General features: G+C 39.9%; 1 protein-coding gene across 1 annotated transcript in view; it reads left to right on the forward strand.

The window, feature by feature from the left end:
• The window catches only part of plekhh2 (pleckstrin homology domain containing, family H (with MyTH4 domain) member 2), a 49,888-nt gene that overhangs the window by 20,222 nt on the left and 4,520 nt on the right, over positions 1-25,146 (forward strand). Inside the window, exons 7-25 of the mRNA XM_056272455.1 lie at positions 416-619; positions 1,705-2,465; positions 2,553-2,628; positions 3,320-3,414; positions 3,596-3,764; positions 4,650-4,786; positions 4,871-4,984; positions 5,242-5,328; positions 5,680-5,838; positions 7,377-7,457; positions 7,541-7,693; positions 19,443-19,551; positions 20,703-20,815; positions 20,897-21,076; positions 21,200-21,297; positions 21,385-21,562; positions 22,923-23,078; positions 23,175-23,272; positions 24,307-24,448. Of these exons, the coding sequence (XP_056128430.1) occupies positions 416-619; positions 1,705-2,465; positions 2,553-2,628; positions 3,320-3,414; positions 3,596-3,764; positions 4,650-4,786; positions 4,871-4,984; positions 5,242-5,328; positions 5,680-5,838; positions 7,377-7,457; positions 7,541-7,693; positions 19,443-19,551; positions 20,703-20,815; positions 20,897-21,076; positions 21,200-21,297; positions 21,385-21,562; positions 22,923-23,078; positions 23,175-23,272; positions 24,307-24,448 (3,110 nt within the window). The remainder of the gene's footprint in view (positions 1-415; positions 620-1,704; positions 2,466-2,552; positions 2,629-3,319; positions 3,415-3,595; positions 3,765-4,649; positions 4,787-4,870; positions 4,985-5,241; positions 5,329-5,679; positions 5,839-7,376; positions 7,458-7,540; positions 7,694-19,442; positions 19,552-20,702; positions 20,816-20,896; positions 21,077-21,199; positions 21,298-21,384; positions 21,563-22,922; positions 23,079-23,174; positions 23,273-24,306; positions 24,449-25,146) is intronic.

Here is a 25,146-nt window from a genome sequence, read left to right on the forward strand (position 1 = left end):
GGTGACTCTGGGACGCCAGAGTCCCTGTCGAGCCCTCTTGAGGTGTCGTGGGCTAGTCGACGAAACACTGAGGACGGAAGGTGCCCACTTGAAGACCCTAGAGATGTCCCCTACTCGGTTCAATCCAGACGGTTGTCGTGCTGGTCCTGTAGTTGCAGCCGTCGCGTGCGCTAACGCGCCAAGTACACTGCTGCCATTAACGCCGGACAGAAGGGGAGTCACACTACCTTATGGAAAGAAGCGTAAATGGATGGAGAAGCATAGTTTACTGTAAAGCTACGTCTTAGTTTTGCTTATCTTGGCGAAAGCCGAGTACAAATCAGCATGAAGTTTTAACATCTACTCTCGTGTAATGGAAATCAATTTTTTTTAATCTTTTTAAGCTGTTAAGTGTCATGTTTTTGTGTTCTTTTAGTCATGGAGCAGACTTTGGGTTCTGGTGGCCCAGTCCAGCCCAGTGTGGGTGAGGCCCAGCGGCTCAGCAGCCTGACTTTTGGCTGTTTCCAAAACAGAGGGAAGATCCCACAGGTACTGACGGGCCCAGAACCGTCCCAGAAGAGCATCGACACCCTGCCGGATCATGACCACACACACATGGATTGCAGGAGACCCCCTACTGGTCAGAAGACTAATATGATATCTTCAGTTGTTTGACTGAGAGTAATAGTTCATATTCTGCTGAGTTTGATTGAGATGCAACAGGGCTGGGAAGAAATTGAGAAATTATTACAAAATAAAATTGATCAAAAGTGGCATTAAATATATTTCCCAGCAAGCAATTTTGCGTTTAAAAGATGTCTAATAGCTGTTCAAACACAGCCCTGACGTACACCTATAGTAAGTGTTTATATTCGGACTATTTTAGACTGGTACGGGTCTTACCACTGTTGAGTAGCCCAGTACCTGCGTGACTCGCCATAGACAGAGAGAAGGAGCTGCGGCTACAATGTTCTTCCGCAAGGCGCATTACGGGCTGAAGCTTTAAATAAAAGCTGTCCTTTTTAACTTTCTGTTCATCAAAGAATCTTGGAAAAAAACTATCACAGTTTCCACAAAAATTTTAAGCAGCAAAACACCTCTTAATAATGAATCTGATGTTATATAATGATATTAGAATGGCATCATGTGACACTGAAGATTCGAATAATGGATGACATTTTAAAATACATTTAAAAAATATATATTTTATTTCACAATATTTCTGTTTTTAATGTATTTAATGTAATGTAATTCAATAAATGCAGTATTGGTGAGTATGAGACTTCATAAAAAAAAAAAAACATTTGAACAGTATATAACATTTAATAAAAAAAAATCTAATGGAAAAATCTCATTTTGATCATCCAGTTTTAATTGTCCCTACAAAACATCTAGAAAAGGAAAGTTTTTCAAAACATATTTCCTCATCTGCAAATTCAAAAATGTTTAAATTAAGCAGCATGACAGCATAACACTGTGATTCACAGTAACCACAGTAACATTGTGATTTATGTTTTTGATTCAGAAGAACCAGCTCATAAGAGTCATTTGTTCAGGAATCATACTGCACTGGTTGCGATGACTGCATTTGATTCACTAAAAGAACTGCTCAAATGAGTCTTGTTTGGTAATGAGTCTGATTCAGTGAAATGGATGGCTTGACAATGGTTTGCAAAATATTTGTATTCATGTATTTACCAAGTCTGTGTGTTTGGTCCAATCCAGATTCTGGAATAAAACAAAACCGCCCAGAAACAGCTGTTGGCCGTTGCTCTAAGGGGGGATCTGAAGACGAGGCTGAGCGGGACAGTCCCGGAGGTGTCTCCTCTATCCTGTCCAGCGCTGCCTCTGAGGTAGAGAGGAGTCTGTTTGGAGGTTTGCAATTCAGCCGACCCACAAGTGAGACATACCACACCGCCTCTGACGACAGCAGCTCGCTGTTTGATGATGACATGCAGCGTGTGGACTGCACCAGACTTTGTCTCCCTGGCACCAAGAACGCTTCAAAGAAAGATGCTGAAGATGGATCCTCAGATGAGTTAAATAAGCGCTTCCAGTCGCAATGTCTGGATTCTTCGTCCTCGTCCAGTGACACAAACACCTCCAGTCCAGTTCTAACTCCAGCTCTCACACCAAAGCGGCCCACCCCGTCTCAGGACACCCAAGACACCCCAGCTTCCCCCAAACAGCCCCGATTGCGCAATCCAAATGCATTTAATGTTAGTTTGGCATTGGCTAAGAAGCATATGAGTCAGCCTCCATTGTACAGTGAAGCCGCCCATGGGCGGACTCGAAATGCTATCAGCATGCTGCGGCCTCAAGAAACTGACATGGACCATGAACCAAAGATGGAAACTGGTGAAAGAGAACATACTGATGTGTCTTCAGCTGAAGTGCCACCTGAGGAACCCGAAACACCCGACGCCTCTGCAGCTGTTCCCGGGAGTAAGCCCCCGACCCCTCCACTGCACAGGCTGCCCTCTTGGGTGAGTCCTGGAACTAATAGTTGAACTAATATGAATTGCTGTTGTTTTAGTTTATGTGCTAAACCTGTGTTTTCATGTTATCTGCAGGAGAGCAGAATATATGCGGTGGCAAAATCAGGAATTCGTCTGTCAGAGACGTCATGTACAGATGAAGCTAATAAAGGTGTGTTTTATATAGTTTTTTTTTTTTTGGTATTTGCGTTTTTTTCTTCTTCCATGCAGCTGCCCTTCATTCATCTCTCTTCATTTTATATCTTCATTATCATTCACGTGCATTTTGTTCATTTTTCCTATTTCCAGGGTTCAACTTCAAAGTTATATAGTGGCGAACGTAAAATACAAAAAAAAAATTTGTGTTGCATTGTGACTATTTTTATGGCAATTAAGTACATTTCCTCCAAGAATCCTTTTACCAATTTTTTTTTGTTTTTTTGTTTTGTTTTTTTTTTGCATTATGGGCTTAGAATTGTAGGAAAGGAATTTAAATATTAAATTAATAATTAAAAAAGATGTTACATTTTTAAAAAAATTCTTAAAATAGAGTTCAGATAGAAAAGTTCTTGACAAATTTCCCAGAGATTCGCCCAAATTCCCCTGAACAATTACAGTTCATTCACAGATTAGGGCTGGGTTTAGAGATTTAAACAATATTCTTATTTACTTGTATAAACCCTTTGATTTTAATAGCTGTAGTTTTAAGTTATGGTTATAGAATGACGTTTGGCCAATGATTGTTGCATAGAAATGTAAATATTAGTCCAAGGCCAGCAAAGTAATCAAGGATCATTTCTTACTTGCCTAAATCATATTGTGCATTTACTGACAGCTAGTGATGTCCTATCCTCCTCTTCCAGACTCCTCCCACCCATCCTCATGCCCCGCCTACATGCTCTACACATCCCTCATCTACAGGAACACAAATACACCTGTCTTCACCTCAATGAAAGGGGTAGGGACCTGTGTGTGTCTTTATCTGTCTGTTGGAGTGTGTGGCTGTCACACTGTAAGATTGTGATACTCAGCAGTGTTAATTGTAGAAATTGTTTTTGCATAGGAGTCTGAATTTCTATCAGTAAAAGAAGCAAATATTTTAATTATGTTGATTGCCACATTTGTTTTTACTCTCATAGAAGGCGACTTTGTTATGCAACATTCAGTTCTCTGAGGAGTCGTGTAGTTCTGAGGAGGACAGTTCTGAGGAGTGTCAGTCTAACTCTGGAGAGGAGGAAAACTGTCAGACCTCTGGATCAGAGTCACACAAGAGCAGCAGCCGAGGAAGCCCTCGGTCACTTAAGAGAGGTACACACATTATGCAGCAGTTATTAAAGATCAGGGTTGGTAACCAAGCACCTGCAGGTTTGTTCCCTGAAAGTATCAATCCATGAGTTATCACCATTGTACCTTTGAGCAAGACCTTCAATCACAGCTACCCAGTGGGTCTGTCCGCGTAATAAATACACTGGAACATTGCTCTAAAATATGTATTCTTTATGAGTGCAGTCTGGGGGTATGGTGCGACCGTTTGTTTGACGCACTGACTGTCCAATGATTCTAGGTGGTCTTGGAGATGATTGGCTGGAGTTTTTCGAGTCCTGACCGTTCCACAGATGATTCAATTGCTTAATTTTCATTTCAGTGCTTCTAACTCAGTGGCTGTAAGTGGGTTAGGAATTGGATTTCAAGTGATTTTGAAAAAATGGTCAAAAAAGAAAATCACATACCCCACCTTTAATGGCTTATGAATTAAATTGATTATACTTGCTTTTTGCTTTAAAAATTGGCCCATTAAAAAAGATTTTATAGGGATTTTATATACTTTACAGACAAACACACCTTAAAGGTGCTGTATGTAACTTTTTCACTCTACTAAAGCATAAAAATACCATAATATGTCTGCATATATTGAGGAAACATGCTAAGTTCACATACTTGTTTTTCTGAAAAACACTTCTACAGCCAGTTATTTTACTTTGAAATGTGTTTTCAGGCTGGAATGTTTGTTATTGTTTTGGTCTATGATACTGCACGTTGCCAATTTTCGTGTGAGCACCGTCCAGTCTGAGGAGCAGGTGGCGGGAGAAACCACAATCTCCGATATTTTGAATTGGACTGCAGGTTTATTTCAACCACTAGTTGTCATTCTTACATACTGCACCTTTAATGAATGTGTTGTGTTTTGCTTAGCTGTGTCATTATCTTCTATGACATCTGAGTGCGACTATGCCATACCTCCTGACGCTTACTCCACTGATACGGAGTGCTCTGAACCTGAAAACAAACTACCAAAGACCTGCTCCTCCAACAGTGACAACGGCAAGAGTGTAAGACACATGTACATATGCACACATTTGTGCTTTTCAGTGAGTCACACCTGTGAGACCAAATGAGAATGTGTTGTATCTCAGGAGTCTATGGAGAAGTCTGGGTATCTTCTCAAGATGGTAAAGACATGGAAGAAAACATGGAAGAGGCACTGGTTTGTTCTGAAGGATGGGGAGCTTCTCTACTTCAAATCACCAGTCAGTTTAAATGGCTCTTACTACTTTAAATTTGTTTGTTGTCCTATTTTATTATCTTGTTTTACTTTTACTGTTTTTTTTTATTGTACGTTTTCTTTAAAGCACTTTCTACACACTTTTTAATTGATGCCATATAATTAGCTTAAAAATATAACTATATGCTAACAATATATTAGGTTAACTGGCTGACCCAATGACTGCAATATGGTGGTCAAGCTACAAATAGTTTCCTGAGATTCTTTGATTTTGTTTCATAGAGTGATGTCATCCATAAGCCCCAAGGCCAGATTGATCTGAACGCATGTAGCACTATAGCACGTGGTGATGGGAAACAGATGCTTCAGGTAAAGTGTGTGTGTGTGTGTGTGTGTGTGTGTGTGTGTGTGTGTGTGTGTGTGTGTGTGTGTGTGTGTGTGTGTGTGTGTGTGTGTGTGTGTGTGTGTGTGTGTGTGTGTGTGTGTGTGTGTGTGTGTGTGTGTGTGTGTGTGTGTGTGTGTGTGTGTGTGTGTGTGTGTGTGTGTGTGTGTGTGTGTGTGTGTGTGTGTGTGTGTGTGTGTGTGTGTGTGTGTGTGTGTGTGTGTGTGCGAGAGAGAGAGAGAGAGAGAGAGAGAGAGAGAGAGCGTTTGTTCATACATCTCAGATATAGGAGCATGTTATTTCACATGACTGTCCATGTTGATGTTGTGTCCCCTCAGGTGGTGACAGGTAAAAGTGTGTGTAATCTGAAAGCAGATTCTCCGAACCTCCTGGAGGAGTGGCTGAGGGTTCTGCAGAGCGTCCTGAGGATCAAAGCTGCTAGTCCGCTGTTCACACACCCAGACGTACGGCCCAGTATGAAAGGACACCTGACGAAGGTATTCTGTAGAAAAGAAAAATCATTTGTATTATGCACTGTCACGTGTTCTGTTCGGTTTTTGATTCAATTTTCATTTTTTGATGCTGTTAAGGTGGTACTCATTTTAACTTTTGTGCAAAGGCTTTTGGCCTGTTTGCATTTGCAAATACAACTGAAAGGACTTTGAATACTTTGAAAGGAACAGGAAGTCGCTTGTGTTATTTGTTGTTTTCAATTCTGAGGATTCTGATTGGCTTGCATGGCTTTATATTTCTCCCAACACTGATGCCCATAGGTTTGGCATAGTTATGATGGCGCTCGACGGCGTATTTATGCGGGTTGATGTAAATGACAACTTTTTTGAAAACGGTGTTGTGTGCACTATGTTTTTATTGAAAACGGAGGGGGGGAAATATTTGTTTCTCTAAATACCCGGCTATGTGTAAATGTGGCCTGTGTTAGCTAGCGGTTAGTTTGTTAATTGGTTCAGTTCTCCTCCATTCCCTGCCTGTTTGTTTCTATGGTTACAGATTTGAGTCCTCAGTTCAGGTGTGTTTCATTAATTATCTCGTTAGCTCCTTTGTTTGCCCTTGTACTTAAGACCACACTTTGTGTTAGTTCCTTGTTGTGCATTGTTGGATGTCAGTGTGTTTGTAGTTGTTTCCTCTTAGGGGCTGTTTACATGACACCGTCTTCAACTAAAATATTTCTATGCGCTTTGGTCGTTCATTTACATGACAACGGCGTTTTGGGTGCCTGAAAACGCAAAGTTTTGAAAACGGGTTTCAAAGTACAAGTTTTTGAAAATGGTCTCCGTGTAAACAACAAAAACGCGAATCTCTGAAGACGATGACGTCATGCACATGCGTATAATGTTCAGTCTATAGTGTTTCATCGCCATCTAACGGCCTGCAGTAGAATACAGGGTTTTTAGTCGTTTTCGCAGATCCTTGTGAATGGGCATCGTTTTGACAATGATGTCGTCTGTACGTGGAAAACTCAGAGGAAAAACGTCTCAGTTTTAAGCATATCGTTGTCGTGTAAACGTACACTTATTCTCCTGGTTATTATTTTGAATCTTAGATTAAAGATTTATTTTGAGTATCTCCTTCGTTGTGCACTTAATTTCAGCCACCGACCGTGACACACTACTGTTCAAAAGTTTGTGGTTAGATTTTTTTTAATGTTATTAAAGAAAGCTACATTTTCAGTAGTTTCCATTATTCCAGTCTTCAGTGTCATATGTTCCTTCAGAAATCATTTTAATATGCTGATTTGGTGCTCAAGAAACATTTCCTATTATTATGTTCAATGTTCATTATTTTCTGCTTCATATGTTTGTGGAAACTGTGAAACATTCAAAAGAACATAAGTTCAAAAGAACAGAATTTATATGAAATGGTAATATTTTGTAACCTAAAAAAAATGTATATACTGTCACTATTGATCAATTTAATGAATCCTTGCTGAATTAAAGTATTAATTTCTTTTTTTTTTAAGTTGTAGCCGTTTATAACTTGATTGCTGTGTGTTATATGTTGTCTCTGACTCTTTAAGGTGAAACATGGCTACTCTAAGCATGTGTGGTGTGTGCTTTTTGGGAAGATTCTCTACTACTTCAGAAGTCAAGAGGACAAGGTATTTCGTCTCCTTAAATCAGAGTCATCTTGCAGAGGATATTTGTATGCGTGCATGCACTAATATTGTATTTCCCTACCAAGTTTCCTCTAGGTCAGATCAAACTGTGGGAGGCTTGTGTGGAGGAAGTGCATAAGTCATGTGACTTGGCTGAAGTCTCTGCTCAGTATACCCTGTCCATTCAGTCAATCAGCCAGGGCCCGACATACCTGCTCATTGACTCACCACATGAGAAGGTACAGTAGGCAAGCCATACTGAATTATACTTAAATACAACCACAAATACCTCTTGCACATCCCTTGTGGAAGGGAAGTGCACTTAATTTTATTGGATGTGCACTTGTATATTTAAGAAATATTTGCATGCACATAATCTAATATTAATGAAATAAAAATGTACAATAAGTGTACTTAAAGAGAGTATTTTCTAAACTAGACAATATAAGTAATGCTGCATTCCATTTACCTGGGAAAAGGGATGTAGGAGCTTTGAATGTCATCACACGCGAGTTCACCTTGTTCCAGTACAAAGGTCGGAAAACTAAGATGGATGCGTCCAGGCAAACATTTGTTGTGCTTGCTCTTCGGAATGCAAACACACAAAAAAGTGGAATTTTGCCCAGATAATGCCGAAGAATTATGTACACAAATAGAGGTTGGATAGTACTGTGCGCACCACTGAATTTGAGACACAGAGAAACAGAAGTGCCAGTAAACAATATATTACGGTTTCACTACAGTTGATGCGCTGCACAGCCATATTGGATTCTAAATTCTGGGCTGTTGCAATTCCACCGAGTTTTCCAGTTTCAACTCTGACTTGAGGAGGCATTCCAGTTAAAAGTTTATATTGGGAAATAGGAATTTCCCATTTACGAGGACACGACTATCATCTGGGTCCAAGCACTGTGGATGTTCCCATGTGGATGATTAGCGATCCAACTGAAATGTATCTTAATATGATGTGATTTTTATAACAGTAGTATATAGTATATGTAGTGTATGTGTGGACTCAACTTTTAATTTTAGATGAATCGCATGTCATAGGACAATTTCAAATGAATGTGAAGATATTAATTGTGTCACTTTGGTTGCTGGAAGGTTGAGTTTGAGCAGGATCTAGTTGCAGCAGTACAGCTCAAAGTATCAAATACACTCAGGAGAGAGAGCAACATGCAGGAAAAGAACAACCACTTAAAACAGACATACGAAAAGACATAAGAATGGACAAGGAACTGAACAGGGAGTATATACTGTATAGTTGTGGAGAAAAGTCATCTCTTTCTTGCAAATGAAGCTCCAGAGTTCCAGAAATCAAAATAAGACTTTATTGAACAAACGAACAAAGCCGAGAAGGCTGCGGGACATCAGAATTTTCCTTTAGCCAAAGCGCAATTAGTATGCCTTGTTCTTATGTTATTTTGCAATAACCAAGTGACATAACGTCTGGTAAAGTAATGTTTACCTCCTGTTTTCCCACCATGAAGTTCTACATATTTTGCCTTTCTCTCTAATTGTGGCATTCTACCAATTGATGGTAAACTCTTTCTCTTTTTTTTTAAATTCTTTTTTTTAATTTTGATTTTACAGGTCCATACATTACAGTCAATGACATTATCTGTCATACTTCTCATTAAGCCATTTGCAATTGTACAATAATAACCCACACACAAAAAAAAAAGTTTCACAGGCTCGGTACACAGTACTAAAGAAAACCAGGACCCATTAGGCATTCATTCTACATTACATACTCATAACCATTTTTAAACATAGTAAAATCAGAATGAAAACTGAACAAACATGTTGGGGTAAACCTTAATGACTCATAAAGCCCTCTTCCGAGGGGGAATAAAAAAAAAATAATAATAAAAAAAAAGGGGACACCCAAATCCACTTTAAACAAATGAAGGGCGTAATGGAGTGATATATGTTATCCATCTTTCCCATCTTTTCAAAAAAGTTCCCTGTTGCAGTCTCGAAGCAAAAGTAATCCTTTCCATCTTGAAAATATCGTAGATAATGTCAATCCATTCCTCCATGGTGGGTTTTCCTGGTTTTAACCACCTTCTAGTAATAGCTTTTCTACTAGCAGCACTTAAGATCTGAAATAAGTATTTGACATGAGAAGAAACATTTTCTGTTGTTAAGGCACCTAAATATAAAGATTCAAATTTAAATTGAATGTCCATCTGAAAAATGCTTTGCAAAACTTTATAAACCTCCCTCCAAAATGGAATCAATAATGTACAGGACCAGAAAATGTGCAAATGAGTTGCTTCGTGGCACCCACATTGTCGCCAACAAGCCGAAGAATTGGTGTAGTGCTTCTTTTGAGCTGGAGTAATGAAAAACCTTATAAGGTTTTTCCAGCAAAACTCTCGCCATAAAGATGAACTGGAAGTTTTCCACTGTATCTCACATAAGTTCTCCCAATCTTCTTCCTTTAGAACAAAGTTTCCTTCCTGTTCCCATTTTTGCTTTACATACATTGAACTACCTTTTGTTTGTTGTAGCCCCTTGTATATTCTTGAGATGAGCTTCCGATTAGAGCCAGCAAGATAAGCCTCTATAAACACTTTTAACAGAATGTTATCCCAGCCTACTATTGTACACCTCTTCTGCATTTGGTCAATATAATGCCGGACCTGAAGGAATCTGTAAAAATCGTCCTAATCTAAGCCAAATTGCTTCCTCAGATTTTGAAAGCTATTCATAGTACCCTTATGCAAAAATGTACAGTATGCTGTTAAACCTTGCGAAGTCCATCTCTTAAATCTTGCGTCCCATCTATTAGGCAAAAAATCTGTATCAAATGCACACCATCTCAAGACCTTTACCCCATCCTTCAGGTTACTTTGAGCTATTACCTTGTTCCATATCTTAAGTGACAAACACATCCATGGGTTTCCCAATTCCTTTAAATTGTACAACAAATCCTTGTCCCCAATTGCAGCCTGAATTGGAAATTTATCTGACATAGCGCCTTCAATCTCCTTCCATCTAGCACAGTAATCTGGGTTGCACCAGCATATTAATGGCCTCAGTTGAGCAGCGGTATAGTAGTCTTTTAAGCATGGGAGAGCCACCCCGCCCTTGATTTTTGTCAATTGTAAACTCTGGTATCTAATTCTTGGCCTTCGTCCCTGCCAAATGAACCTTGAAATATGCTTGTCCCACTCCTGAAATTGTTGGTCGGGTATATCTAGTGGAAGAGATTGAAAGAGATACATCAATTTCGGCAAAATAACCATCTTGACAGATTCCACACGTGATCCGAAATTAAGAAAAGGTAAAAGATCCCATCTCCTTATGTCTTCCCTAATCTTTTTGTTCAAGGGGAGGTAGTTAAGTGAGAACAAAGTTGTCAAGTCTATTGGAATGTTCACCTCCAAATATCTAATTGAAGCCGAGTCCCATTTTAAATTATACTTTTTTTTCATATTTACAGAAGGGCTGTAATTAAAACATAGAATTTGTGTTTTGGGAACATTCAGTTTGTATCCCGAGAAGGATCCGTATTGCTCCAATAATTCCAATAGCCGTGCCAAAGATCGTTCAGGTTCAGTTAAATACACCAGTACATCATCAGCGAACAACGAAATAATTTGTTCTCCCCCATACATAACGATTCCTTTAATATTGTTGTCCTGAATGATCCATTGGCTCAGGGGCTCAATAAAGATTGCAAACAGGAGGGGGCTAATTGGGCAGCCCTGTCTTGTTCCTCTTTCAAATGAAAAGGGGCTAGAGACAGCCCCATTTATTTTAATTCTTGCCCTTGGGCTATCGTAGAGAGCTCGTAATGTTTTAAAAAAGGGACTATGAAATCCAAAATTGTCCAAAACTTTGTACAAAAAAGACCAATTTACACAGTCAAAAGCTTTTTCTGCGTCCAGCCCTACTAGTACTGCATCCAAATTATTTTCTGTTACATGGTTAATTACGTGTAAAGTCCTTCTGATACTATCTTGAGTTTGTCTTCCGCGAATAAAACCTGTCTGGTCAAGACTAATAATTAATGGTAGCAGTCCCTCTAATCGTTTGGTTAGTATATGAGTAAATATTTTATAATCCTGGTTCAACACGCTTACTGGTCTAAAATTACCGCATTCAGATTTGTCCTTCCCCTCCTTCAGAATTAAAGATATTACCGCCTCCCTCCAAGAGGGAGGTATACTGTTCTCTTTAAGAACCCAGTTAAAGGTGTAACTGCAGCACAGGGGTCAAAGAACCCTCCATGACTCTGTACCATTCGGAAGGGAACCTATCCGGACCTGGAGCCTTATTTGGTTTAAGATGCGATATGGCTGAGCGAATTTCTTTCTCTGTTATTTCTGCTACAAGATTCCTACTTTGTTCACTATTCAATTTAGGGAGATGAATTTTCTGAAAGAAATCTTCCATTTTCTCTCCATCTATTTGAGGCTGGGAATATAGTTTTTTATAATAATTTTCAAAACAATCTTGTATTTCGTTTAATTTGTAATGCATAGAATTAGTAATAGGATTTTTTATTTTATGAATTGAATTCTCTGCTTGTTGTTTTTTTCAGCCTATAAGCTAACAATTTGCTAGCTTTCCCACCCCCTTCATAATATTTCTGTTTTGTAAAAATTAACTTTTTTTGTACATCCTTTGTATAAGTCTCATTTATTTCATTCTTTTTCTTCCTAAGTAGCTCTCTATCTTTTTTATCATTTGTATCTTTGTGGTGTTGTTCCAATTGTTTTAATTCTACTTCCAACTGAATTAGCTCTTTTTGTCTTACTCTCTTTAGGTGAGCACTGTATCCAATTATCTTGTCTCGAAGCACAGCTTTACATGCATCCCATAATATTGTAAGGGGAACTTCCCCATTGTCATTCTGTTCTAAATATTCAGCAATATCCCTCTTAATTTGTTCCTTCATCTGAATCAGTACAAATGTATTTAACCTCCATAAGGTGTCTTTCCGGTACTGTTCCAGATTTAGTTTTAAATAAATGGGGCTATAATCTGAAAGGTCCATGTTCCCCACATCGCAGCCAACTACCCTCTTTAGATCTTGAGCAAAAGTAAGAAAATAATCAATCCTCGAGTACGCCAAGTGTGGATTTGAAAAAAAGGTGTAGTCTCTCTTTGAAGGGTTTAATTCTCTCCAGATATCAATTAACCCAATTTCTTTCATAGACAGATTGATCTTTTTACTTATCAAATTGGGCTGGACTGTGTGTGTATTTGAGGCGTCCAGTTTGGGATTTAGTCTAATGTTGAGATCCCCCCCACAGATTAGTACCCCATGGGTCTCTGCTGTTATCAAATCAAATATCTGTTTAAAAAACTTCCAGTCAGAGTTAGGAGGAGCGTAGATGTTAAATAGAGTAACCAATGAGCCCCCTAAATTTCCCCTCACTAGAATAAATCTTCCCTCTGTGTCCTTTTTGTTCAAAAATGGGTTCAAAACTAGTCTTGTTGGATATCAATACTGCCACCCCCCCTGGCCCGCCCACAGAAATGACTGGGCCCCTGAAAAGGTCCAGTGAATGGGCCCTCCCCAAATCTCCAATAGGCTACTCATATCATGCGTGTGCTCTCTCTCTCTCCTACATTAACACATAGGCTACATTTAACTGAGAGAGACACACGGTACTGATCCACTTTTGCGACACGACTGAAGCGTGGTGTCGCACCCTCTCCACATTTGTAAGTTGATGCACGTTCCTCAAGTTTACCGCTATGGGCGTGGTTTTGACCCAGCGGCCAGTCTAGAACAAAGGCCCCTCGAGAGACTACTTCTATTGGATAGACGCGTCGCGTTTGACGGATTCATTTGCATAAAGCTGGGCATCGGCCAGCTTTTTGACGCGCAGCATTTTTCCAAATGAAGCGCCGCCTTCCCGGGATGCTTTGCGGGTGCGTTAAAGTCGCGTGACGTCACCCATAGGAATAAAGTGGAGTGCGGCGCGACTGAAGTGTCGCACGGACAAGTGGATCAGTACCGTTACTCAGTGATGGGGTGTGTGTGTATAGTTACACATACATACACACATACACACACACACAGGGCTCTCAAGTGTCACGCATTGAGCATGACAGTCACTCATTTCGGTCTTTTGTCACACACTCCCGCCACACATTGTATTTCTCACGCAGAAAAACGATTTATAATATATTTAATATGCCGCAGCGACCAAAATGTCTCTTGCCGCGCCACTCTCACTTTGGACCCGGCAGGAATCAAGCGCGTCTCCCCTGAGTTGTTAGTCGAGCTACACAAAAGCCAATCAGAAAATAGCACTATTATATCTGGGTATGATTTAACGCAACAACCAATGAAAAAAAAGAAAATTGTCATGAAACAACCCCATTCCCGCGACCTGTCCAATATCAAATGGTGTGTTCACACCGAACGCCAATTTAATTATTTGCGCAAGTAGATTACATACAAAGTCAATGCAAAGACGCGAATAGACACATCAGTCGCGCCGGGCGTCGCGAATGACGAGAATTGGGCGACGCGTTTTCCGCGAACGTCTTCCGCGCAAGTTGAAAAATTTGAACTCGAGCGGAAGATTCAAGCGTTTAACTAGACGCGATAGACGCGTATTTGACGCTCTATTCGCGTTCGGTGTGAACACACCAAGGCTGCCACTCTGCAGAAGCAAATTCCATCCTATCTTCGATATGTTGGAGTAGTTTTAGCCGGACAGTGCACATGACAACTGCTGTAAATGACATGAAATATTCTCTCAGTCCTCGCATCTGATAAGGCCTCATTAGATAATTTACAGGACGATTTTAGGCAATCGATTGCTTCAATCACACTGGGGAGATGGTGAGCAATAGGTCTTACTTTTTCTTTTACTGTCTATGGTCTTACCGCGTCAATTCGCGCACTCCATCGTGTGTCACTCACTTGCGCTGCTGACTGCGAACTGGCACGAAGCACTGGCGTTTTGACTTTGCGTTAAGTACAACAAAAAATAGCCTACTCAGACCATTTTCAGGAGAGGGGTGTTTAATTATGACACAGGCTACATTTTACTCAAGCAACATTAAATAAAATGCATTTTTTTCTCACTTTCAACAATAAATGGTGCTATTTTGGTTAAAAATAAAATATGGTAACCTTTGCGTATATTTAGGATGAACATAATTATTGCTGGACTGCATGGGCCCCCCCTAGCAGCTGGGCCCCAGAAAACGTTCCCCTTTATCCCCCCTTATGGACGGCCCTGCACCCCCCTCCTGTGCCCCGCCTTATACGATGATGAGTACTGATGCTTAAAACCCAATCGTTTTAATTTAGCATGTTCTGTATCGGAAAGATGCGTTTCCTGTAAAAACGCCACCTCAACTCTCTCTCTCTTTAGTTTAGTTAATATCTTACTTCTCTTGATGGGGTTGACAAGGCCATTCACATTATAAGTTGCTATTTTAACTGATTGCATTCAGTATACTAAGGGGAAAAATTAGAGAGAGGAAAAAAAAAAAAAAAAAAAAAATCATCCCGCTAATTGACCATGAGTAACAAAAAGAATCCCAGGATATACCCCACAAACAACATAGAATGGCAGCAAGAACTGCTGCAACACAGAGAACACAATAAGAACAATAAAGACAGAAATAAAAAGACTTCCAACTGTGGGGTCTTAATATTGACCCTGGTGAAGCCCTGATGGAAAAAGGGCTCTGAGGTAAAGCCTCCCCCCTAACAGATGGGAGAGGGCCTTCATGCATGATATCGACTCTGTCTTGGCAACATATAAAAGAAAATCCCCCCGACGTTTACATTATAATCTTAGTTATGCAGCCCGTTCAATGCCTCTTTAATAAGCAGGACGTGTTAACGGACTTAATTCCTCTCTCTACTGGGAGTCCCGAGCAAAAAAGAAAAAGAAAATAACGACTCAACGGACTCACCCGTTATACTTCCAGCTAACTCGCACAAAGCAATTTTCAGTTAACTAACAGTCAACCTGAATCCTGGTGTCTAAAAGCCTGTAATTGTTCCTTAAAATCTGAAACCCTGCCAGCTCTGTGCCGGTTCCCTGGTCTCTTGACGGTATGCCACGTGAACCGCTGGATCCGCTCCAAAAGCGAGTCCGGGTGTTTAATTATCGACACCGGGAACCCCCTCTTCGCCATATCCTCCGTAGCCTCCTCCGCCGAACCGTACATCACAATTCCTTCCTGGTAGAAAACTCTGAGCCTGGCGGGGAACGGCGTCTGAAATCGGATTTTCTTCTCCTTCAATACCGCTTTTGCTTCGGCATACTCCCTTCACTTTTTCAAGACATCCGGCGCGTAATCGTGATCAAGATTGACTCTTTTCCCAAGATGTTGAAATCCTCGCTTTTGCCATGGTCATTCTCAACAGCTCTTCTTTCATCCTGTAGCTTGACATCTTGACAACAATGGACCTCGGCGTGGCTTCCCCGGGCGGCCTCGGCATCAAGGCGCGGTGAGCTCTTTCCACTCGAAGTTCAAATGTAGCTGGAAGCTCCAAGCCCTCCCGCAGCAAGCTCTCCACATACATCGCCATCGATGGGGAATTTTCCTCCGCTCCCTCTTTAACGCCGTAAATTCTGATATTTTCTCGCCTGGAGCGGCCCTCTAAATCAGTCAGCTTAGCGTCTAGATGTATCTGAAGGTGTAGCAGCTCCTGCACGGTATCCTCCGCCACTTGTAACCGTGTTTCAGTCGCGTCAATCCTCCTCTCCGCCTCTTCGATCCTAGTATTGGATTTATTTATTTATTCCCGAATCGCATTCAGCTGCTGACTGCTGTCTTTTCTGAACTCTCTCAGCTCTTTAAGTATGAGGCCAAAGTCCCCGGTCTCACTTTGACCCGCTCCGAGTTGCGTATGCGTATCATCATCGTCCTCCTCCATTACGCTGCTAGGCGATGAAGTTTGGCTAGCTCCTTCAACGTCGAGTAACTCTGTCTGCTTTGACTTTTTATTTTTCCCTTTGGGCATTCTCAAAACCCACTGTCTTAAATCACCCTGAAAACTAAGTTTGTTTCTAAATAATTGTGTTGTAGTGGGTAACTTTGTCCGAAATTGTCGGGAGCACTTTCTCTAAGCCGCCATATCCTGGTTCGTCAAACCGGAAGTCGGTAAACTCTTTCTCATAGGCAAAATGTAACATTCTCCAAGGACAATCAACTCTTCCCAGGGGCAAGGAACTTCCACATGATACCTCTTAACAATAGTCTTATTCTTTCACTGTCACTTTTCGTTTACTTGAAAATCCCTGACTAAGCAAAAACTACTCAGTGACTGCACAAACTTCTCATCTTGACCTTTGTAGTCACAGTCACATAGGCCATAAGGCCTTAAAAACACATCTGGCTTTTATAGTATTCAAACCCGTTCTGGAATTGTTTTCTATAGAATAGAACAAATATTTCAACAATATACACAGACTAAATGAGTGAATTAACAAGGGGCAGGTGGACACAATAGGCTGCTAACTAACAGGCACACATAGGAAACTAGGTCAACTAAGGGAAGACAGGGAAAAAAAACATGGGAACTTGGAACACTTAAAAACTAAACCAAAACAGAACATAAACCTGACATTACAACCCCTCCCAGAGCTAGAAAGTGGTGTGACCAAGAGGGGGCTGACAGAGGGAACCACCATGGAGGAGACGATGGAGGAAGGAGCCATAGAGGAGACAATGGAGGGAGGAACCTGGGAGTGACCCAGAGCAGAGTCATAATGAAGATCCACGGTGGAGGTTTGGTGGATAAGCCAGGCGGAACCAGGAGGGTGACCAAGCCATTATTAGTGGGCACCAGGGGCGGAGTGGCAATCGGGAGAGTCGGGAGTTTCCCCGGTGGGCCGCAAGTGTTTCGAGGCCCCGAGGGCTGGTCTGATAATAGTTATACATTGCAAGTTCTTAGCAACACCATCCGGCGGCCCGCTGCTCAAACTGTGCAGCCTCTCTGCTCAACCCGTAAATAAATGCATCGCACCGCTGACTATGCCTGAGTTCTTAAATGGTCTAGTGGTAGATATTTTGCCAAGCATGTCAGAGGTTACGGGTTCTAATCCGCACTCGCATAGTTTTTTTTTCCTCTCTCATCAAAACCGAATATGTTCATCATTGGTTACAGTCTATATCAAGCAGGGACACGTTTGTGTGCATTTTATTTTGTGATCTCACCGGAACGAATAGAGAGTCTCCGCAACGGCCATAGATTGAAGAGCGCGTCACGAGTGAAGACTGCGCGCGCCACAAGAGAACAACTGTATCCATGACACTGATAGCAGCGGACACGAGCGCTCAGCTTGATTTAAAAAACAACAGATTGTAGCGCTAGATCTCTTATTTAATAGCGAACTAATTTAATGCTCTGCTAGTTAACCGGAGATGTTTTATTTATTTGCATTAGGTGCATCCGTGCAATGTTTTAAAACGTGGTGGGGGACAATATCGATCCTGAGAAAAGTGGTGGGGACATGTCCCACCCGCAAATTACGCCTATGATGACGACGACTTCATGTCACCATGACTGCATGGGTAGAGGAGGTGGGAGTGGGAGCATAATCAATGACATAGGATTAGTGCTTGGCGACGAAACTGGCTTGGTGCTGGGAAAAACCAGCGGAACGGGAAGGAATATCTAAACAGCTTGAGGTAATCGGCAGGTAAGAAGGTTGCTCAAGGGCAGAAACAAGGACGGAAGCTGGCTCTGTGTCGCTCAAGTCAATCAGCCACTCCAGGCTGTCCAATTCCACCAAACTCCCTCTGGGACAGACATGGGACCGGCTCACACACCTGGTCAGACTGGTGGGAATAGGCTCTGGCTCAGCGTCTGCAGTCGGCTCTGGTTCTGGGTCTTTGGTGGGTAATGGCTCTGACTCTAGGTAGATGATTGACGATATCAGGATGGTGGGAGTTGACTGGGATGGCTGTAGCTGTGTGGCGATGTTGTCCTCCACCTCACCGATGGTAAATGATGAGCCACATGGCCACAGCACAGTGTCCAGATCCTTTGCCAGGGTCAAGCTGAAACCTCCCGCTGGCATCAAACGACCAATGTTCTCGCCAAGCCCACTCCACAAACAGACCATCAGAGAACAATCATCCAATGATGTCAGGTTGCAGTATTCCAGGAGTTTCTCCACATATGGTTCAATCTCCATGCCATTCTGGAAAATAGAACACAGAATAGTTACTGGTCCGAGAAAAACTGCTGCCAGATCCATTTTTAATGTCTGTTTTTCTGTCATGTTGGTTGCAGCAATGATGAGTTTGAGCAGGGTCTAGTTGTAGCAGTAACTAACAGGCACACTCTAGGAAACTAGAGCTGTGTTCGAAATTGCCCCATATACCTCCATTCACTATTCCCTACTCCCTACATTTGAAACTTAGCAAACTGGCAGCTACAGTAGTAAAGAAAAGATGCATCTTTAACTCTGTCATGGAAACTAGCATGTACAGTATAAACCTTAATTAAACTATTTAATATTCAATTATTTATAAATGTATTTTATTACTGTACCCACACTGGACCAGCGGTTTGGAAAATGGATGGATTCAGCTGCAGGCACCATCTTCTGGTCAGATCTGGGAATTAATTCGGCACAGCCCTCACAGTGCATTATGGGTATTCTCTAGCCATTGAGTGTACATCGGTTAAAAATAGTGCCCTATTTAAGGGTATAGGGGGTTATTTTGGACACAGCCTTGGTCAACTTGGTCAAGACAGGAAATGAATACAAGAACTGGGAACTGGAAAACTAATGTTTTTATTTCAAAACATTAAATTCAGTTTGCTCTTAAATATATTATTTTAAAGTACCGGTATGTTAATTTAATAATATGTGCTCTTTTTAAAAGTATGCTTTAGTAAGTGTACTTCTTTTTCACAAGGGATCTAATATCATTACGGCACAGAAAAGGTATAAATTCAAAGATAATCCTAAAGGTTTGGGTAGTTTATGATGAAACAAAACGTCATTGTTGCTTGTATGTGTTCCTCTCCTGTAGACAGCCTGGTTTTACCATCTGTCTGTGGCAGCAGGCACTACAGTGGGGCAGGTGGGAACTGAGTTTGAGAAGCTGGTTGGTAAACTTCTCAACATGCAGGGAGACCCAGGTAAGAAACTAACAGCTGAATTCTGGATGATCGTGTTATTAATTTAATATATTTCATTGTGGTGGAGTGTCCTACATCAGAGACATGCAGTAGAAGGAGAAGACATGCCTCCTTGGAAAATCAGCCTCTTGAAAAATAAGCTATGGGAGTCAAATCCCAGAATATTAGATCCATCTTGCAGGGCCGGATGTTTAAAACTGGTATAGTCTTGTCCACCATGTAGCTTATTCTGGCCAAGAACCACCAACTTAGACAGGAAGAGACATTTACTGTAAATGACCAACCACTATTGATCATGCTACAACAATAGGCTGACACAAAAACACGAATTCAAATAATGAGGTTATTAAATCTCTGTAATTGGCTCCCAGTAGTTGCATAGATTCACTATGCATTAGATGGTCTGTGGACACAAGGGCAAATTAGCATTTTTTAGGGTCTCCAGCAAAGTTTGGATTTGAACGGGGATGTGATTTTTCCATATTTATAAGGCTTACTGCTCATGAGTAGGTATTTTCAATGTTTTGGAGTAACTTGGTTCACAGTAAATGCTGCTTCATGCAAACTCCATCTCTGCAAGTGAATTTGGGTCACTTATAACCTGCATTTGAAAATGCAATCCACATCAAACATCTTCCTAACAATGATAAGCTCTGATAAATCTGTTGTAAACAAATGAAAAGGTTTAAGGTCTCCCAGCGGTTTTCTGCCAAAATAAAACCTCTATAGTTTTGCACTTGAAAGCAAAGAAATTAAGACAGCCACACATATTAATATTGCAATTTTACTGTTGTCCTAACCCTAATAATGAAAATAATTATTATTATATAGTCAGATTGAATTTATTATCTGTATTAAATAAAAGATGCAGTGACTAAGTGATTTATTCAGTGGTTTATGGCCAGCAGGGCCCCCAGATCTCATGGGCCCCAAGTATTTGTGTGGTGGTTTACATCACTAAATGAAAGGACTGTGGCATGTGGGTGTAGTGCTTGAGGCTGAGACTGATTTGACATATGTTATTAAAATGTAACCATGGCAAACATTATCATAAATTTACTTTATTCTCAAGTTGTTCATTTTGACCTCATGCTGCCCTTTTAAACTGTAGCTGTATAAAAACAGTCCATATTTGTCCGATTCCTTCTCAGGGTCTCCTCTCTGGAGACACCCAATGCTGTGTTTCACTAAGGAAGGACTGTCTTCTCCACTCACCACCCTGCCTTCACAGGCTCTACAAACTGAAGCCATCAAGCTATTTAAGGTGTGTGTTCATCCATTACACATTTGGGGAGTATAGCCCCAAAACACTGGCAAAAACACGATTTTTTTCTCTTCTTTACAGACATGTCAGCTCTTCATTAATGTGGCCATTGACACTCCAGCCATAGATTATCACGTGACTCTTGCCCAGTGTGCTCTACAAGTGTGTCTCACCCACCCAGAGCTGCAAAACGAGATCTACTGCCAGCTTATCAAACAGACACAGAAGAGGCAACCACACGGAGCGCCTGGAACCCTGCAGGTAATAAAATCACATGCTTGTGATGTGAACACACACCACTAGGGGGGATGCTTGGCTTTGTTTTGTGTCTCTCGCCAAACTTGGGAGTGATTTATGAGGATGGTTACATTTTCTCTAACACAGGGGTGGCAGTTTCTGGCTCTGTGTGTCGGCCTTTTCCTGCCCACACACCCCACTCTTTGGTATTTGCAAGTTCATCTCAAAAGATATGGAGATTCAAGGTAAATCAGATAAATTATCATACTATTCCATGTAGCACATTCCACTCACTGACTTTGACTGTTGTTCAATTTCTGAATTGTTCACAGGACGGAGGTGGGAAAGTATGCAATTTATTGCCAACGTTCACTGGAGCGGACGCAGCAAAAAGGGGATCGGCAAGCCCGATCTTCACGTATGGAGATCTTATCAATCTTACTCAGGAACCCTTACCACCACTCTTTACCCTTCAGCGTGCCTGTACACTTCCTTAACAATACCTACCAGGTCCACACATTTCTAAAATACTTTATGATAAAGGAACAGTTCATCAAGAAATTAACATTGATCTGTCATTATTTACTCATCCTGATGTTCTTTTAAATCTTCATGCAGCTCATTTCAATATGAGTGACCAAAAATGACAAAAAAGTCATACAAGTATTATAAAAGTTGTTTTAGCATTTTATGTGTGCGTTATATCCTAAGCCATCTGAGAATTTCCTTCAGAATACTTGGAATAGAGAGCAAGAGACATATGGATGATTTAAAACTGTTTATTGTGCATTCTGGATCTTGACATGGTCTCTATGAATCATCGTGTGGTGTTTCTGTAGCTTGAATGGTAAAGCATGACTTTAACAACAACATATTGGGTTTGATATCCAAAGAGTGCAAAACATACAAGTTGCTTTTCAGTAATGACTGTATAGAAAACAGCTGCATGAAAATTCTTCAAAGAGAATTCCCATGGGCAAGTAAAACTTGAAAATTTCAGGGAATTCTAATTTAATTTAATGTAATACATGTTTATTATAATGAATATATTTATTTTTTCTAGTTTTTTTCTTGTTCTTGTGTGGAGGAAAACTGTCTGTTAAGAGACTTATTGTAGATAATTCCTTAAAAATTACTGATAGACTACTGTTTTGGGGTAAAAAAGAAAGGGTTTTGAAATAATATCTTATGCTCACCAAGGCCGCATTTATTTAATAAAAAATACATTAAAAAATGTAATATTGTAAAATATTAGTGCAATATATTAAACTATTAACCTGTGTTGTCAAAGCTGAATTTTTCAGCATCATTACTCCAGTCTTCAGTGTCACATGATCCTTCAGAAATTATTCTAATATACTGATTTGGTGCTCAAGAAACATTTCTTATTATTATCAATGTTGCTTTTTTGTGGAAACTGAAACATTTGTTTCAGGGTTCTTTTGATGAATAGAAATTTCAAATAACAGCATTTATTTGAAATGTAAACCTTTTATAAGATTATACATGTTTTTTACTCTCATTTTTGCTTAATTTATTACATCCTTGCTGAATAAGTATTATTTTCTTAGTTTTATTAAGTGTTTAAAACCTTACTGATCCATACCACCTAATTATTAAATAAAAAATAACCCTGAAAATCTAAGAAAAAGTCATGGAAATTCATTTGCCAAAAGTCTGGGAACTCGGTGTGTTCAGACGTTCTCTTTTTATATTCCACAGAACAAAAATAACAGTTTAGAACATCATGAAGGTGAATAAATAATGTGGGAATTTTTATTTTTGGAAGAACTGTGTCTTTAAAAATGACATACGAACTATTGGTAATTCACCATCTTGTCTAAGCTAACAGTCTGTCTTTGTATGGCAGGTTGTTGGTTTTGATGCTTCATCCACAGTGGAGGAGTTTCAGAGTCGGCTGAACCAGGACACAGGCATGAGGAAAACTGGTCAGTCCGGTTTCAGCCTTTATTCTGATGACCCCACTGGCAAAGACCTTGAGCACTGTCTTCAGGGAAACCTGAAGGTCAGACACACACACACACACACACTCCCTACTGGACAGTGAATTATTGTACTTTGTAGCCATCTTTATCATCAAACCAATGTGCTGTGTCCTCAGATCTGTGACATTATTGCAAAATGGGAGCAGGCCTCGAAGGAGCAGCACACAGGCAAATCTGAGAATACCAGGACGGTGAAACTCACTTATAAGAACAGGTAGAGTACAGGGGTCGGATTCAAGCAAATTCTTAATATAAGAAGTTCGTAAGAATGTTCCTTAAGAAAATATTTGAGAACTTTTTAAGAATTTTTCAAGAATTGCACTAAGAAGAAAATGAAAGGCTTTGGTGTTATTTGATTGAAAGGCGGGTATTGCTGAAGACTCGCTGAATGAAAAACACCTCAAATCCCATCTTTTTGCGCTGCCTGCAGATTCTGTAGTTATCATAATAAGCGCTCAGACTATTTTCATCGCGAATGGCTTGATGGGAGTTAATCACTCAGCGCTGTGATTTGAATGTACCATAGAGTGAATGTGTGTGTGCTGCCTCACTAGTTCTAGCTAGAGTGAATGCATTATGTATACGCCTTCACTCCAGTGATCAAGGTTTAATGATTGATCTGTGACACTTGCACATTTACTGTATTTGTATAGCGCTTTTCACAATACACATAGTTTCAAAACAGTCCACATTACAATTTAGAGTGATCTGTTATCAGGGGTAACTGTCTTAGTTATGAATTTCAGAAATGTACATATACAAATCACAGTTAGCTAAAAGATTATTAATTTAAACAATGTAATAATTTAAGGCAGAAACAATAAGCTCACTGAAGTAAAGAATACTTGTTTGTTAACTATTTTTTAACTATTCAACTCAAATAATTCATTAAACATCTTGTCTTTGGAGATTTAAGACAGGTTGGAGGTTATCCTAACTTTAAAAAGTTATTTACGATGATTTTAAGAACATTCTTTTCAGGAATACGAATGCTTCTTAAATGTTAGAACAATTGCTTCAAGAACAACAACAATCTTAAGAAAAAAGATAATAACCTTTTTAGGAAAAGTTTTTGGGAATACAAAATATTCTTATCTTTTTTCTTAAGTTAGAAAATAAGAAGAAAATGGCAGTTAAGAAGAATTGTATTCTTAAGAATGTTTTGTGAATCCCGCCCCAGATTCTTAAACAGAACATCATCAACAAGCCTACATCCAACAGCCTGCAATTTGTGTTTGTTCCCTGTAGGTTGTACTTCTCCCAGCAGATGAGAGGAGAGACAGAGAGAGAGCGGTTGCTTCTGGCATACCAAACAAATGAGGAGATTACAGCTGGTCACTTCCCTGTCAACAAAGAGCTCGCTTTAGAGATGGCCGCCCTGCTTGCTCAGGTACACTCTGTTGCTCCTATTATATTACTGGATAAATCTTACAAACCTGTCAAGAACATGTTCAGGTGATACTGTATTAGTGTATTTCACCCCACTTTGTCAATGAATTAAACAGCCCACTACATTTCTTCGACCCCACACCCTCTCTCCAAAGTGCACACCGGCCAAACTGACGTCAGCAAATTCAAATGCAGAAAATGACTCTCAGTGGATCTGATCACTTAAAGCACCTCTAAAGAAAATTAGCTCAGTTTTGGCTACCATTAATTTTATTTTTTATATTGTAACATTTTCATGACAATTAATCAAAACCAAAAAAAAATAAAAAATATTGTAATTTGTGTCAAAATTATATAAATATTTTTAACGTGATACATAATGAATTAATTAATTATTATTTAACTTTTTGTTTAGACTGTCATAGTTTCAAACATATAATTAATATTTAATCAATAGATTCCTATATTTTAAGTTTAGTGAAAAGTGAAACAATCAAATCTACGTATGCATAAAAGACATTTGATGCATGGTGAAACTTCTATCCAAAATATCACAGGGCCTCTAAAGAAAATGTGCTATATTTTAGGTAGGATACATTTTTTTGTGTGTTTTTACATTATTTTAATAAATCAGTGTCATTACTTTAACATGTCAAAACAATTATTTAAAAAATGTATAGTATTTATACACACTAGTAT

This window comes from Rhinichthys klamathensis, unplaced genomic scaffold (assembly GCF_029890125.1).
Source record: "Rhinichthys klamathensis goyatoka isolate OS25496 unplaced genomic scaffold, OSU_Roscu_1.1 h1tg000338l_1, whole genome shotgun sequence".
Taxonomy (NCBI): domain Eukaryota; kingdom Metazoa; phylum Chordata; class Actinopteri; order Cypriniformes; family Leuciscidae; genus Rhinichthys; species Rhinichthys klamathensis.